The sequence below is a fragment of the Camelus bactrianus genome, chromosome 27 (assembly GCF_048773025.1).
Source record: "Camelus bactrianus isolate YW-2024 breed Bactrian camel chromosome 27, ASM4877302v1, whole genome shotgun sequence".
NCBI lineage: Eukaryota > Metazoa > Chordata > Mammalia > Artiodactyla > Camelidae > Camelus > Camelus bactrianus.
In genome coordinates this window covers 10199948-10214859 of record NC_133565.1, presented here as the reverse complement: position 1 = coordinate 10214859, position 14912 = coordinate 10199948, and the positions used below count along the sequence as shown (strand labels likewise).

The window sequence follows — 14912 nt, the reverse complement described above, 5'->3', positions numbered from 1 at the left end:
TATTGATACTTTCCAGCTCACCATTCCTTCAAATTCACATGTCCATCTAGGTGGTGTCATTTTCTTTTTGCTGGATGAACTTTCTTTTAATGTGTCTCACAGTGCAGCCCTGCTGGCAGTGAATCCTCTAAGCTTGTGTTTGCTTGATATCATATCATCTTCATTTTTACTTGGTGTGGAGTTCTAGGATGATATCTTTCCCCTCCGTAGGTCCCCATCTGAAGGCTCTAGAGAATAAGCCATGGGCTGAACTGATAAACAAGCTGTGAGGAAAGTGACACATCCAGGCTGGATAAGAAATGGGCTACTTAATGTGTCCAGTATGGACGGCTGGCTGGCCAGTGACGGGTGAGATCCTCAGAGGAGGACAACCTAAGACAGGCACGGCCGGCTGGATAAGAAATGGGCTACTTAATGTGTCCAGTATGGACGGCTGGCTGGCCAGTGACGGGTGAGATCCTCAGAGGAGGACAACCTAAGACAGGCACGGCCGGCTGGATAAGAAATGGCCTATTTGAAGTATCCAGTATGGACGGCTGGCTGGCCAGTGACGGGTAAGATCCTCAGAGGAGGACAACCTAAGACAGGCGCAGCCGGCTGGATAAGAAATGGCCTATTTGAAGTATCCAGTATGGACGGCTGGCTGGCCAGTGACGGGTAAGATCCTCAGAGGAGGACAACCTAAGACAGGCGCAGCCGGCTGGATAAGAAATGGGCTACTTAATGTGTCCAGTATGGACGGCTGGCTGGCCAGTGACGGGTGAGATCCTCAGAGGAGGACAACCTAAGACAGGCGCAGCTGGCTGGATAAGAGATGGCCTACTTAATGAAGTTTCGTGACGAACTTTAAAACAATTTGTCCTTGATCATGTAACATCCTGTGCTTACTGCAGGAGCTTGGGGACCTAAATAGTTTAAGATTATTAACATTGTTATAACTTAGAATGATATGTGAGGCAAGGTGCATGTCCTATATAAACCCTTTTCTAAGAATCAATAAACAGGGAACTGCTTTGCCTCTATCGGCATGGTGTTTGTGTGTACTTACCGTGCCCCCGACACCCTCCCTTGTTAAGGATGTCCCTCTGTTGTCTCCTACCGTACATAGTTTCTGAAAAGCAGTTTGCTCTCATTCTGTCTTTATTCATTTTAGTGTGTCCTTTTTTCTCTAATTTTTAAATTAATTTATTTATAGCTAAGTTTGATGTGATGTACCTTTGTGTGGTTTTCTTTATGTTTATTCTATTTAGGATCTGTCGTGTTTTCTTGGATCTGTGGGATTATGGTTTTTATCATTATTTAAAAAAATTTAGCCGTTACTTTAACATTATTTTTCCTATCCTCTCCCTCTCTCCTCTTTCTCACCCCAATGACGTGTGTTATACAACTGAATATTGTCCCACCAGTCGCTGATAATTTGTTAATTTGTGTTTCAGTCGTTCTTGGTCTCTCTGTGCTTCATATTGGATAGTTTTTATTGTTGTTTCTTAAAATTTCCTGATCTTCTACAATGTCTAATCTGCTGTTAATCCCAACCTTGTGTTTTCCTTTGTTGGAAGTGCCACTTGATTCATTTACTTTGTATCTACCATTTCTTTGCTTCCTTTTGCTCTACCATCTTACTACATGGAATATGTTTATAATAACCTTGTAATAGCTTTGTTGAGATCTAATCATATTGGTATATAATTTACCCACTTATACTGTATAAACCAATGTCTTTTAGCATATTAACAGAGTTGTGTAACCATATGCACAATCTAAATTTTAGATTATTTTTATCACCCCTCAGAGGAACTCTGTCCCTTTAGCAGTCTGTCCTTCTCTCCAGCCCAGGCAACCACTAATCTACTTTGTCTCCATAGATTTAATTACTCAGGACATCTCATATAAATGGAATCGTATGTGTTCTTTTGTGACTGCTTTTTTTTCCCACTTAGCGTAATGATTTAAAGGTTCATCCCCATTGTAGCATGCTCAGTACTTCATCCCTTTTTATTGCTGAATAATAGTCCACTGTATGGATATACTACATTTTACTCAATCATCAGTTGATGGACATTTGGATTGTTTCTCCTTTTTGGCTGTTAAGAATAATGCTGCTGTGAACACTTGTGTACAGGCTTTTTTGTGTTGACACAAATTTTCATTTCTCTTGGGTATGTACCTAGGAGTGGAGTTGCTGGGTCATATGATAACCATATGTTTAACCTTTTAAGGAATCGCCAAACATTTCCCCAAGAAGCTATACCAGTATAATATTGTTTTAATGTTCTTGTCTGCTAATTGCATTCTCTCTTGTCATTTCTGAGCCTTTTTTTCTGTTGATTGTTTTTTCTGCTGGTTACGGGTCATAATTTCTTCTTCTTTTGCCTGCCTGATGATTTTTCCTTGGATACCAGACATACATTGTTGGGTGCCAGATTTTGTTGTAGTCCTTCAAACAGTGCTGGACTTTCTGGCATGCAGTTAAGTTACTGGGACTTAGTTGTATCATTTTGAAGCTAGTTTTTAGGCTTTGTTAGGGCAGGTCCAGGACAGCTGTTAGTTTAGAGATGATATAGCTCCATTCCTGAGGTGGTGTCTTCTGAGGATTTTGTCTGATGCCATGTGTATTAGGAATCATTTCCACTCTTGATGGTGGAGCCATGAACTAGTCCTGGCCCTGTGTGAGCTCTGGGCTTCTTAGACCAACTGCTCTCTGGTGCTGGTCTCCCCAGCTTTATTTTTTAAAATATATTTTTATTGAAGTAGAGTCAGTTTACAGTGTTGTGCCAATTTCTGGTGTACAGCACAACGCTTCAGTCATATAGGAACATACATGTATTTGTTTTCATATTCTTTTTCACCATAAGCTACCACAAGATACTGAATATAGTTCCCTGTGCTATATAGTATACTTCTTGCTTTCCCCAAATTTAGATAGTCTCCTCTTGCACAGATCAGAATTCAACCTGACTCTAGGGGAACTCTGTGCTGCCCCCTCCTTCCAGGGGTGCTGTCCTGCCAAATCTAGCCATCTTGGCCTCCCTGAATATTGATCTCTATTGCTCAACTCAGTGTGACTAGTGTCCTCTGAGTTTTCCCTTCTCTGTACTGTGACTTGGAAACTGCCTCCTGGCACTAAATTCAGACAGTCATAAGGCTTGCCTCCCTTTTTTCACTGTTCTCAGGAATTAAGTTCTATGCCCAGTGGTAGAGTGCTTGCTTATTAGCATGCATGCGGTCCTGGGTTCAATCCCTAGAACCTCTGTTAAAATAAACAAATAGATAAACCTAATTACCTCCCCCCCACAAAAAAAAAACCCACAACAAACCAAACAAAAAAGATCTTTTTTTTTTCAGTTTTATTAGGTAGAATTCTGACAATTTGACTGCACATATGTAATATATTGCATATAAATACATACATACAATATATTGTACATATTTTATGTTAGTTTATGTATATGCACTGATCATTGTTTCTAAGAACAGATTAGAGCTTTAACTTTTTAAACTTAAATAGTTATCAAAGGAATAAAGCCAACCACAAAATGAGAATCAACAGAATGCAGTAATCTGATCATAAAGGACAGTCAGATATGCTTACACATATTCAAGAAATCAGTCCTTAAAGTTATAAATAATAAGTTCATTTGTGTCTTTTTTTTCTTAAGATTTCACATATAAGTGATAAATAGCATTTTTCTCTCTCTGGCCCACTTCAGTTAGAATGACGATCTCCAGGTCCATCTATGTTGCTTCAAATGGCATTTTTTATGGCTGAGTAGTATTCCATTATGTGTGTAAGTATATGTATAAATGTGTGTGTATATATGTATGTATGTATGTGTGTATGTATGTATGTGTATATATATGTGTGTGTAGGTATATGTGTATATATCTCTCTCTCACAACTTCTTTATCCAGTCATCTATTGATGGACATTTGGACTATTTCCATGTCTTTGGCTATTGCTGCTGTGAACATTGGGGTGCGTGTGTGGTTTTGAATTTTATTTTTCTCTGGATATATGCCCCTGAGTGGGATTGCTGGATCACATGGTAGGTCTATTTTTAGTTTTTTAAGGAACCTCCACATTGTTCTCCATAGTGGCTGTACCAGTCTACACACCTACCAACAGTGTAAGGTTTTCCTTTTTTCTACACCCTCTCCAGCATCTATCATTTATGGACATAATGATGGCCATTCTGGCTGGTGTGAGGTGATACTGTAGTTTTGATCTGTATTTCTCTCAGAATGAGCGATGCTGAGCTAATTAATGTACCTGTTGGCCAGTTGTATGTCTTCATTGGAGAATTGCTTGTTTAGGTCTTGTGCCCATTTTTAGATTGGGTGGCTTTTTTTTTGATACTAAGATATATGAGCTGTTTTGTATATTTTCTGAATTAGTCCATTGTAGTTCATATCATTTGCAAATATTTTCTCCTATTCTGTAAGTTGTCTTTTAATTTGGTTGATGATATCCTTAAGTGTGCAAAAGCTTTTAAGTTTAATTAGATCCCATTTATTTTCACTTTTATTTGAGTTACTCCAGGAGGTGGATCAAAAATACACCGCTGGGATTTAGTCAGAGTACACTGCCTATGCGTGTGAGTGCACGTGCCAGGGTACCTGATCCTAAGCCTGGTGCTCCCACAAGCACTCCCCCCTCTTCCTGATGTCATCTCACGCTGGCCTCCCCCTCTGTGCGCCTTGTGCGGTGCCTCTGAGGGCGCCCAGGGCTCAGGCACCAGTCATCAAGTGCAGCGGTGCAAGGAGCTCCAGAGGGTCACAGCGGCAGCAGCGGGGAAGATCCCTGGGCTGGCTCACTGACGTGCGGTTGGGCCATGTCCCCGGGCACCTACTAAACTGGAGCGCCCGAGGATGTCTACAGTGAGGAAGGTGTGAGCTGCCGAGATAAAGCCGCGTGCGGACCCGGCGCTGGTCTTGGGAGCCGTTGAGGGTTGGGCACAAGAGGGCTGTGTGGCGGACTGACAGCTGGGGCGCTGCAGGGGGGTGTCTGGGTGGGGGGTGGTGCTCCCGGTGCAACCTTGCGCAGAGCTCTGGCATTGTAGCTTCCCAGGCGTGACATTCTCTGCTTAGACCCTCAAGCTGGTGGACCCTAGGAATCCAGGGAGGGAGCACAGGACACCTAGGGGCTGCTCTCCCCGCTTAGGCTAGGCACCGCGAGGGGATGGGAAGGGCAGCAAACTGCACACGCCCCCCCGCCCAGAGTGTACCGGTAGGCTGACCGCTTCTGGAAATGGCTGGCTGGCTCGCGGAGCCTGGGGTACGCGCAGTGGCGTGATGTGCTGCCGGGAGCCTGAAGGAGTCACTCAGGCCGGTCACGATGTTCGTGTGACCAGGAGGCTGACAGACTGCGCCAGGAGGGTGGCCACAGGCTCTCCCCGGGAACGGGAGGCCTTTTAGGATCGGTTACTGATTGAGGCTCAGGATTCTGTAAGGACCCTCCCCTGGCAGCAGCTGGTTGGCTAAGGGTAGCAGGAAGATGTAATTATTACAGTCTTCCCAGTGAGGGGTTGTGGCGGCAGGCATGGTGGCCCCTTGCTGGGCCAGGTGGATGCCCTGCTTCTGGCACCCCCCCATCACGCATGCTACCCAGAGAGACTTGGAGCGGAGTGCATGCCATCTGGTGGGTCCGGGGAAAGGTGGAGAGGTGTGGCAGGGCACAGAACCCTGGGGCCTGGTGTATTTTCAGGGGGACAGCGGCAAGAACCAGTCCCCGGGGGCCGGGGGGACCTGCTTCTGAAACTCAAGTGTGGCTCCCTTGGAGCTCACTCTCTGCCCCAAAGTGTTCTTCTGGCTGCCTGCCTGTCGCTTCCCCCATGAATGGAGACTTGGTAGATTTCTGGATTCAGGACTTTTCTGCGTGGCTGGCTCCTATGGAACAAAAATAAAGTGATCATCAGGGATTCCTTCTTGTGATCAATGCTACCAGCGCAAGCTGTGGGTGGTTTTGGAGCCAGAAATGTAAAGCGCACCTGTGTTTTCTGTCATCAGAGGAGGACTTCAGACAAGGGCTTTCCTGAGGGGCCTCAGCCCTGGGGGTCCTGGGGCTTTGCTCACAGTAGCCATGGGTCCTGGTGGACCGTGTGTCTGATTGGAACTCGCAGGCCTGGTAATCTGTGACTTCAGGAGGACTTACTTGCAGTTGTGAATTAACTGTATTATTAGAAAATCCCCAGGCATCTCAGCATGGCCTAAAGGAGTCCAAGAGCCTCATCCAAAAGGAGTCTTTCACCCCCTCAAAGCTAACACCACAGAACCCTTTCCCCTTTCACACCTTGGAAGGAACAGCATTTGGATTTGAGGTAATGTACATTAAAAACACCATTTTCATTCTAGTCCCTTTATATTTTCTGCAGAAGATTATAGGTAACCAAAGCAAAAAATGATGAAATCTTGAAAAAATGGTCATTTCTGTCAGGTCAAGTTGTTACTCTCTGGTGTTTAAAAAAAAATGTTATTAATCAGAATTTTCCAATAGACAAATTGTCTGGTGTAGGCAGCTGGGTGACTCACAGATGTGGCTCTGATAGTAATTTTGTAGACTGTGTGACTTTCTCATGGCTTGGAAGAGACCGACTTAAAATATTCTACACCCCACATCTGGCAACATGACCAGCAGGCTGTGGGGAGTACTCTGCCCAAGCACATCTGGGCTGGGAGGGCTGTGGGCCCACTGAACAGGAACAGCATGAAACACTCCAGTCCTGGAACACACTGCCCCTATCCCCCACCACCTTGAGTCCATCCATCTCAGCTCAGGAGTTCCACAAGTGGGGCCTTTATTCTCCCTGGTCACCTGTCAAGGGAGGCTGCTTTTTGTCTGTGAGCCCCTCCTGCCCCCTGTGGCCTCCCCTCACTAATTTCCTCTGTTCTTGATTAAGAAGTGTTGAATGACTTACCCCAGTGATCAGTGTTAGGTTCAAGAGCACAGTGAATTCTTTCTGCAGGCAAAAGCATTCTCTGTGGTTAGGAATCATTCTCAGGGGGTGGGAAGGGATAGACATATTTCAAAACGTAGAATAGATAAACAAGATTATACTGTACAGCACAGGGAAATGCATACAAGATCTTGTGGTAGCTCAGAGAAAAAAATGTAATAATGAATAATTATTTATATGTTCATGTGTAACTGAAAAATTGTGCTGTACACTGAAATTTGACACAACATTGCAAAATGATTATAAATCAATAAAAAAAGTTAAAAAAAAAAAAGGATCATTCTGATCAACCACAGGTTTACGTATAAGTTGTATTTATTCAATAACCGTCTTCCCAGCTGATAGTCAACTTTTCAAGTAGTAGGTGCTATTGTCTTTGGTCACAAAGCTTGATTTGGGTGATTTAAATGTTTATTCACGACAAATGCTCTGGTTCCTGGGAGCTAAGCTGTGAGGCCTCGGGGTTGGATAGTGGTGGTGCAGGGTGCAGACTCATCTGTAACTCCTGCACCTGCTGTTAGAAGGGCAGTTACGTTTACTGCACGAGCCCTTTCTAGGGCTCAACAGCAGCAATAAGCGACAGGTTTTGAATCGGTGTGGCTCTCCTGGAAAAGGCAGTGGGAGTCCACGTGCAGAGCCAGCTTTTTTTTCTGTGTGGTTTGTGCACTGGCCTCACCTGTGATAAGAGTCAGGCAGCCGCTTGAGGGGTCCCTCACTCTCAGACCCCTGTCCTGAGGGTGCCCATTTTTGGCTGTTCCTACACTTCCCATGAGGAGCTTCAGTTGGGTGACTCAGGGAACACGTCTCCAGATTCGGTGCCGACGGTTTTCCATGCTGGGGTGGACTGTGTTTGTTTTTGAAGGCTGTGTCTTCCTTGGAGGGTCTCCAAGGAGTTGAGCTCACCAGTCCAATTAGGACAGCTTCTGTGGCCTGTGCCGTCCGGCCTTCCAGGACAGCTGCACGGTGACGTCTCTGGAGGGACAGCCTGGCCCACTTTTCGGATCTGGCTGTGGAGGGCCCACTCTTGGCTTGGAGGTGGGCTGCTAGTGGCTCAGGAAGTCAGGACCCTACCCCTCTCCCAGGATTAAATTTCCCCTGAGGAACATGGCATTTCTTTGGAGCCAGGAATGGTACCTGCCTTTAAGGGAAGCTTACGAAGTAAATCTGAAGGATGTAGGGCCATCACTGCACAGCCTCTGAAGGTGGGGCAGGGTGGCCAGTCTGGAAAGGAAACCAGTACCCAGGGCAGCAGGGGTTCTGCAGCTCTTTAAAGCAACCAAACAGCACCTCTGAGTCTTCAGTTCATCCACTGGCTTGTTCCTCTAGTGATACTTTATTAAAAGAGTCACAACAGGCACTCAGTTTAAAAAAATGTATCTTCTTTTGCATTATAAGTAGTCCCAGCAATTCCACTTCTGGGAACGTATCCTAAGGAAATATGAATTTACAAGAAATTAGCTAAACGGGTGTTCTCTTCAGCTTTGTTTTAGAGTAAAATATTTGTTTTAGAGTAATATTAACTAGCAATAACTGGAGATTGGATAAATTCATTATGATACAGCATTTTGAAAAAAGATGAACTTCCATCTTTGTACTGGATGTGTAACTATTTAATGCTGTTGTGCTAAGTGGAGGAAGCATGTTGTAAAACAGGATGCACAGTGTGGTCCCCTTTCCCTGAAGCAGCTTAGCAGAGGGCTATCTAGGAGGACCCCCAGGGGCCAGGGAGAGAGGGGCTGTTCACCCTGTGGCATCTGCACCTTGCTGGAGTGAGGGGCCTCCTTTAGAGCAGGCTCCCCGGGGGCTCTCTCTGGGCCATTCCCTGAGCTGCCACCAGGGAGGCTCGGTGTCAGGGCCTTTGCAAGGGCCTTGCCAGCCCGTGTGTGCTCCCGGGACATAGAGGGTCATACCCCAAATGGCACTTCCTCAATGAATGGACTCCATCAGTCCACCTCCCTATCTCCCAGTTGCCGGCTAGTGTAAACAGGGTTTACTCACTTACATATGGGTGTCTGGTCCCCACTTCTGCCAGTGTGCCTGGCATTGCCTGAGTTCTTACTCTGTGCCACGTACCCTTGCGGAACATGGTATGTGCACTTGCTTCTTTGCAGCACCACCCCCATGAGGCCAGCCCCTCGGAAGAGGGTCCAAACCAGGAGGAGGGTCAGTTCTGTGTAGGGTCTGGCTGAGCTGGATCTGTAGCCATTGTCCCCAGGGCCCCTGGCTGCAGTGTCGTGTGTCTGGGTCAGGGTGAGGTGCCGGCCCGGGGACCTGGGTGCAGTGTTTGCTGAGCGAGTGGACACTTCTTATCAAGGGATATGGAGCCTGGAGGTGGTTTTTGGCTTTTTTTTCCTTTTTTTCTATTCACATCAGAATGTGTTTGGCCTCAGGTCACAGAAAGTCCCAGACAAAGTGGTCTCAGCAGGACTGTTATCTCCTAGTGAGGCTGGGACAGAATGTGGGAGAACCCTGGTTCTTCTTCCATTCCTGCTCTGTGGCCCTCGCAGTGGTGGCTTGATCCCCCGCATTGCAGAGGGCCATCACCATTCAAGGTCATCACTCAGGTGTGACAGCTGGCGGAACAGGGGAACTTGTCCCCCTCTGAGGTCCCCGAGCTGCCATATCAAAGATCCTCTGGAGCACGTATGCAGAAACAGAGCACAGGTTGTCCTCAGCTGAGGTCAAGTCAGGGGAGGTTTTCTTGGACCCCAGAGTGGTCATTCTGTAACCTGGCTCTTCCTGCCTTGTGGTTTTGCCCCTGTCACCCTCATCCAGCCCAGAGCAGGGTGAGCTGGGGGCCACGTGGGCTCTTCTGCTCCAGCTCCCTTGGCCTCTGTCCCGTGCGCACTGGCCTCAAGGCCTCAGGGGAGGTGGGAAAGAAGCAGACTGGGTTTGTATTGGGCTGTTTCTGTGAAGCCTTCCTGGTTTCATTTTTGGAGTGAAAACACCTCACCTGGTAGTCTTCAGAAGTGTTTCCCTCCTGTCCCTTCATGCCTGACCAGGTGTAGCAGGAAGGATGGGACTTAGATTAAATCTTAAGGCACCTTTGGGCTGAGCTGCGCCTGGTGCCTTGGCCCCTGGGGGCCAAGCCCACTCCCCTTAGAAGTCAGGATGGGGTGACTGGTTATTACCAACAGTGCCTTGTATGTGGCTGTTCTGGATTTGTAAATTGCCTAGGGCATGTAACACTTGTGTAATTTAACGTCTTAAAGGAAACTTTATGCATCATCCATCTAGTAAAGATTTCAGAAATACTGTAAAGTGAATAGGACAGAGAAGCACCTTCTGAGGACCCACTGAACCCTGTGTTGTGAGTCCCCCTTTGATCCATCAATCACAGGATCATCATCCTATGGATTCACATGTCTGTTCTGCTCATAACTCCCAGAATCTCTGGCTAATGCTAACACCATGGAATCCACAGAATCCACCAGAAGGACCTGGACCAACCTCCATCCTGAGGAAAAGTCAGAGCCCCATGGCAGGCTCTGTGGGAGCCTCTCCGCACTCCATCCCGGCCTTTCTCTGTGAGGTTGAACATCCACAGGCTGCTCTCTTCTACCCTGAGGTGTGCAGGGCACCTGGGTGGAGGTGGCGCTGGGCCAGGCAGACCTACCCAGTCTTCTTCTGTGGCCCCAGGGGATAACCCCGTACCTGGCCTTGCCCCAGGAGAAGACTGGAGTGCAGCCTGGGGGGAGGGTGAGAGTCACCACATCTCAGGTGTGTCTCATACTGTTAGGAGAGATGCCGCATAGGGAGGCGGGTGAGATCAGGGTCTGTGTTGCTGAAGTGCAGGGGTGTCCCCGGAGACCACTTGGATTGTGACTGGGCATGTGCATACCATTCTTGGTGCTGCCTCTGAGCCACTGTCCCTCTATTAGTTTTCCTCTGTTCTAGGTTTAGGGTGTACTTTGCAGAGTATTCAGTGTTTTCCCAGGAAGCCAGAATAGGCAGAACCTGGAGGTCAGTGTTTTATTGTCGGACTTGGTAATGCATTTTCCTTGACTCCCAGATCTTATCTTTGTCATGTTTGTCCCACTTTTGGAAGCTCATCTTCTTTTATCTTACCAGCCTTCCCTGTTTAACAGAGCCTTGTCCATTTTACCTTGCTTGCTTTAGTTGTCTGTCCTTGAACCTTCTCCAGCTTTGCCTTTAGGAAACATGTGACTAGAACCGCACCTGTTACCCTGGGGTCAGGAAACACCAGGATTTTTACACAGGTAGGGTGATGCTTTCTGATTTATTCCAAATACCTCTTTTGATGAGAGGGTTAGCATTTTGTTGATGTTTTGGAGGCTGTCATATTTCCTCAGTTAGCCTTAGAGAGAGAAGTGAGTTATTCACTTTTGATCATCTGACTTGCTGAGCTCCAGCAAATGCATCATACCTGTTACCATGTTGGAGATGTAGCAGAGGTTGATGCTGGCAGTGGTTACAGGTCTCTGTACTGCACAGTAAGTGGATTTAGCTGAATCAGAGACCTCCTGTCCCCAGTGTGACTTGTGAGTTGCCCTGTTGTGGTTTCCATAGAACTAGACTTAGGTAGTATGATATACTTGGATTGAGAATCTGCCTTATAGGTTATCAGTAATAAACTAATGACCAACAGTGATCAGCTGGCTTTTATATAAAAGAAGACACATTTGATGGATTGATGTTTTAATGGCAGAAACACAACTTTGCCTCTTGTCAGGCCAGATTTAGGCAAAGCTTAGCATTTCTGTTACTGGTGATACTGACCCTCCAACTGCTGCCTTGAGTCTCTCTTACTGTCTTTCAGCTGTTTGTCATAATTAGAAGGCATTTCATAAACTTATCCCGTGTAGCATGTTAGCTGATACTCCCTTAAGATTTGTTATTCTTTGGCATATTTGCATTTTAATGCTACTCCAAGAAATAAAGTGACAACTCCCTGGTGCTGGGATGATTTTGGAGAGTTGGATGGGAGAAGTAGGTACACAGCCTTCTGCTTCCTCATGAGGCTAGTTCTACTAAGTGGACACTCAGATTTGTTAAGTAACAGATATGTCGAAGCTTTGCTCTCATAACTTCACACACTAATTTTTTTCGAGTTACTTTTTTTTTTAATTGAAGTATAGTCAGTTACAGTGTGTAAGTGTCTGGTGTACAGCATGTCCCAGCGCATATATATACATACATTGATTTTCATATTCTTTTCCATTAAAGGTTACTACAAGGTATTGAATATAGTCCCCTGTGCTCTACAGAAAAAATTCGTTTTTTAATCTATTTTTAACATTTGCAAATCTCAAACTCCCAAATTTATTAAATTTGTCCAAATTAGCCACTGTAGCTCAACTCGCTTGTTGTGAGGATGAGTCCAGTGATCCACTGAGGTATCTCTGAAACTCAGCCTGTTCGAGTGGATGGTGGTCAGTGGAAACATCTGGACTGTGCTAGTGCATCCAGCCCTCCGCATGTGTACCCACTGTGGGCATTCTGCCTTTTTATGTGATTTTAATTAGTATGGCATAAACAACTGAATTCAGTAGACTGTTAATAAAGCATCCAGATTTTTTTTCAACAGGATAGCTAGATCGCTTTTAAGCAGTGAATTAAAGTAAAACAAAAACAAAAACCTTCAAACTCCGTAATCGGACAATATTGAAAATGCTTCATTCCAGCAGGCTGGAGTCAGGGAGAGGACTGGGAATCCCTGCCTGAGTGTGGCCTGGCAGGGCTCCTGTCATATAGTCTACACAGCTAATGCTGGTCAGGGAGCAGTTATGGAGGCAGGCGGGAAACCAAAAAGCTTTAGGTCTTTTGCTGAATTATTTTAATGTGTTTCTAAAGGAAGTAAAAACCATCTGTAAAAAGGTGAGAATAATACTGAATGGCCTCTACTATTATGCAGATCTTTGCTGTCTTTTCAAGGTCCTTTGCAGCTCACTTAGGACTAATGCCTTTTTGGAGAAGAGAACTGTGAAACATGTTTTGGATGAAATTTTGCAGTGCTGGTCGCTTGCCAGTTTAAATATCTATCTAAGATCATCAGTTTAAGGCTTAAAATCCTTTTTATGATTTAAGGGGCATAGTTTACATTTAAAATGATACCCTAAGATATATTTTAAACTTTCATGGTGGGGTGTGTTTCCAGATGTTGACAAAGGTCTCAAACATAGAAGGAGCTTTTTCTAACAGATGAGTGAGTTGGAGATGGCAAAGCTAACACTTATTATCCCTGTTTTACTCCAGACCAGGATAGGCTTACGACAGAACATTGTGGTCTTGCAGAAGCTGAAGCCCAGTGCCCCTCACACCATCACCCTGTCCTCCCTGTATCCTGATGGGGAAGGAGGTCAGATGACAGGAAGAGGCAACACCGGTAAGTGAACCTGGACTCCTGTGGCTTTTTTAGTAACCATCATGGGGATGGAATCACATATTCTGCTGGAAACACTGGAGTGACAGAGTTTTACTAAACTTTTAGAATGCTTGTTAATAATGCTCTTCATTGTTTTTTTGATTTTTTTGTCTCTTTTGGAGGTGGGGGGCAATTAGGTTTTATTTATTTATTTTTCAATGGAGGTATTGGGGATTGAACCCAGGACCTCGTGCACACTAAGCATAGACTCTAACCCTGAGCTATAAACTCCCCCCAAAGATCTTAATTGTTTTTAATATCCTTACTGGAGTTACCTGTCTCTGGTCTTGGAGTAGGGTGTTTATTACCTTCTAGGATAACACAGACAGACAAACTATGCTCTGAGGCCACAATACCTTCCTTGTGGAGGGATGAGACATGTACCCGATGATCACAGACATTTTTTCCTTTATTCACTACTTCAGTGGGTATTTGTGGGGTGCCTGCTACAGGGGTCCTGTGTTCTAGGGTTCCCGGGACCCCTCAGTAAACCTGGGCTTCGTGTGTGCTGGGTTGTTAGGGTCACGCGTGATGTGCTTTCTGTGCATTTCAGAGTCTTTGAATACCATGAGGAAACTCAGTGCATGACCCTTCAACCAGCACTTTGACCATTTGCTGGGAGTGAAATCCTCCTCAGTACAAGCTCTTCTGTGCACCAACAGTGGGTGGTCCAGAGGAGCTGGTCATGATTTCCTGCAGGGAAAAGTGAATGTTAGTTTCAACTGTAGATTGCAAAGTGGAGATCAAGAGTTAACCAGTTCACCACAGAGTTGAAGGAGTTCATGTTCCTTCAGTAGAACCTGACGGAGGGTAGTCGGTTGATGCCTTTGAAGCCTGGGTGATGGGGGCTTCTGGAGGATTGGGACTGGGGGAATCGAATCATACCAGGGAGTTTTCAAGAAGGAGCGAGAGCATGTGCGGAGAAGTCTTCATGAACTTTTACAATAGTTTGTATGGGGGCACATCCTTAGGTCCCAATATTATAGAAGCTACTTCTTGACTTGGTCTTGAGTTAATATTTTGAGTATTTTATTGTTCAAAGTGTTACTTCTTGTATATGGTTTTCAAATCAAGTATTTTACATTTTATTAAATCTTTAGGTGCCAATCCCTGGGAATACCCAATTATGCCATTCTGAGGAATCTGCAGCCGGATACCTACCCCATACACCATTACAGTGGTTCCCATTTATCCTGAGGGTGATGGAGGGCGTACACCAGACACTGGAAGGACATGGAAGTAAGAAGGCAGAAAAATTCTGCATTTTGCTTTTTAGAATAGTGTAAAGTTTAAAGTATAAAGAAAATTTGGGAAATTCATAATGATGGAATAAAAATGTAATAATTACACATAGTTTACCTCCCAACCTCCACCAATTGTTGTTAATAAATAAAATTGAAATAAAAATGTATAATGACATTCTTCTGAAGTGATAACTTCAGGATTTATAAGTGTGTATACAGTTATCAGTATTCTCTGTCACTGACAAGTTCATGAGCTTTGCTTTCTGCTTGATAAATTTGTGTGAAGCAGTGTTTTGTCACTGGCTTTCAGTGTCAGTTGTTGTAATCTGT

At 45.2% G+C, this 14912-nt stretch overlaps 1 protein-coding gene across 13 annotated transcripts in view; it reads left to right on the top strand.

The window, feature by feature from the left end:
• Positions 1 to 14912, top strand: part of LOC123617716 (uncharacterized) — a 95599-nt gene that overhangs the window by 22923 nt on the left and 57764 nt on the right. For 8 of the 13 annotated variants that reach the window (XM_074354295.1, XM_074354290.1, XM_074354291.1 and 5 more), the window contains exons 2-3: positions 13170 to 13299; positions 14439 to 14577. The exons of 1 other annotated variant lie outside the window; for it this stretch is intronic. Coding sequence is in view for 1 of the 12 variants with exons in the window: in XM_074354299.1 (XP_074210400.1) it covers positions 14572 to 14577 (6 nt within the window). In the remaining 11 variants the exon portion in view is untranslated. Of the gene's footprint in view, positions 1 to 10341; positions 10522 to 11097; positions 11174 to 13169; positions 13300 to 14438; positions 14578 to 14912 lie in introns of all 13 variants that reach the window. 4 more of the 13 variants (XM_074354294.1, XM_074354289.1, XM_074354293.1 and 1 more) reach the window with 3 other exon arrangements.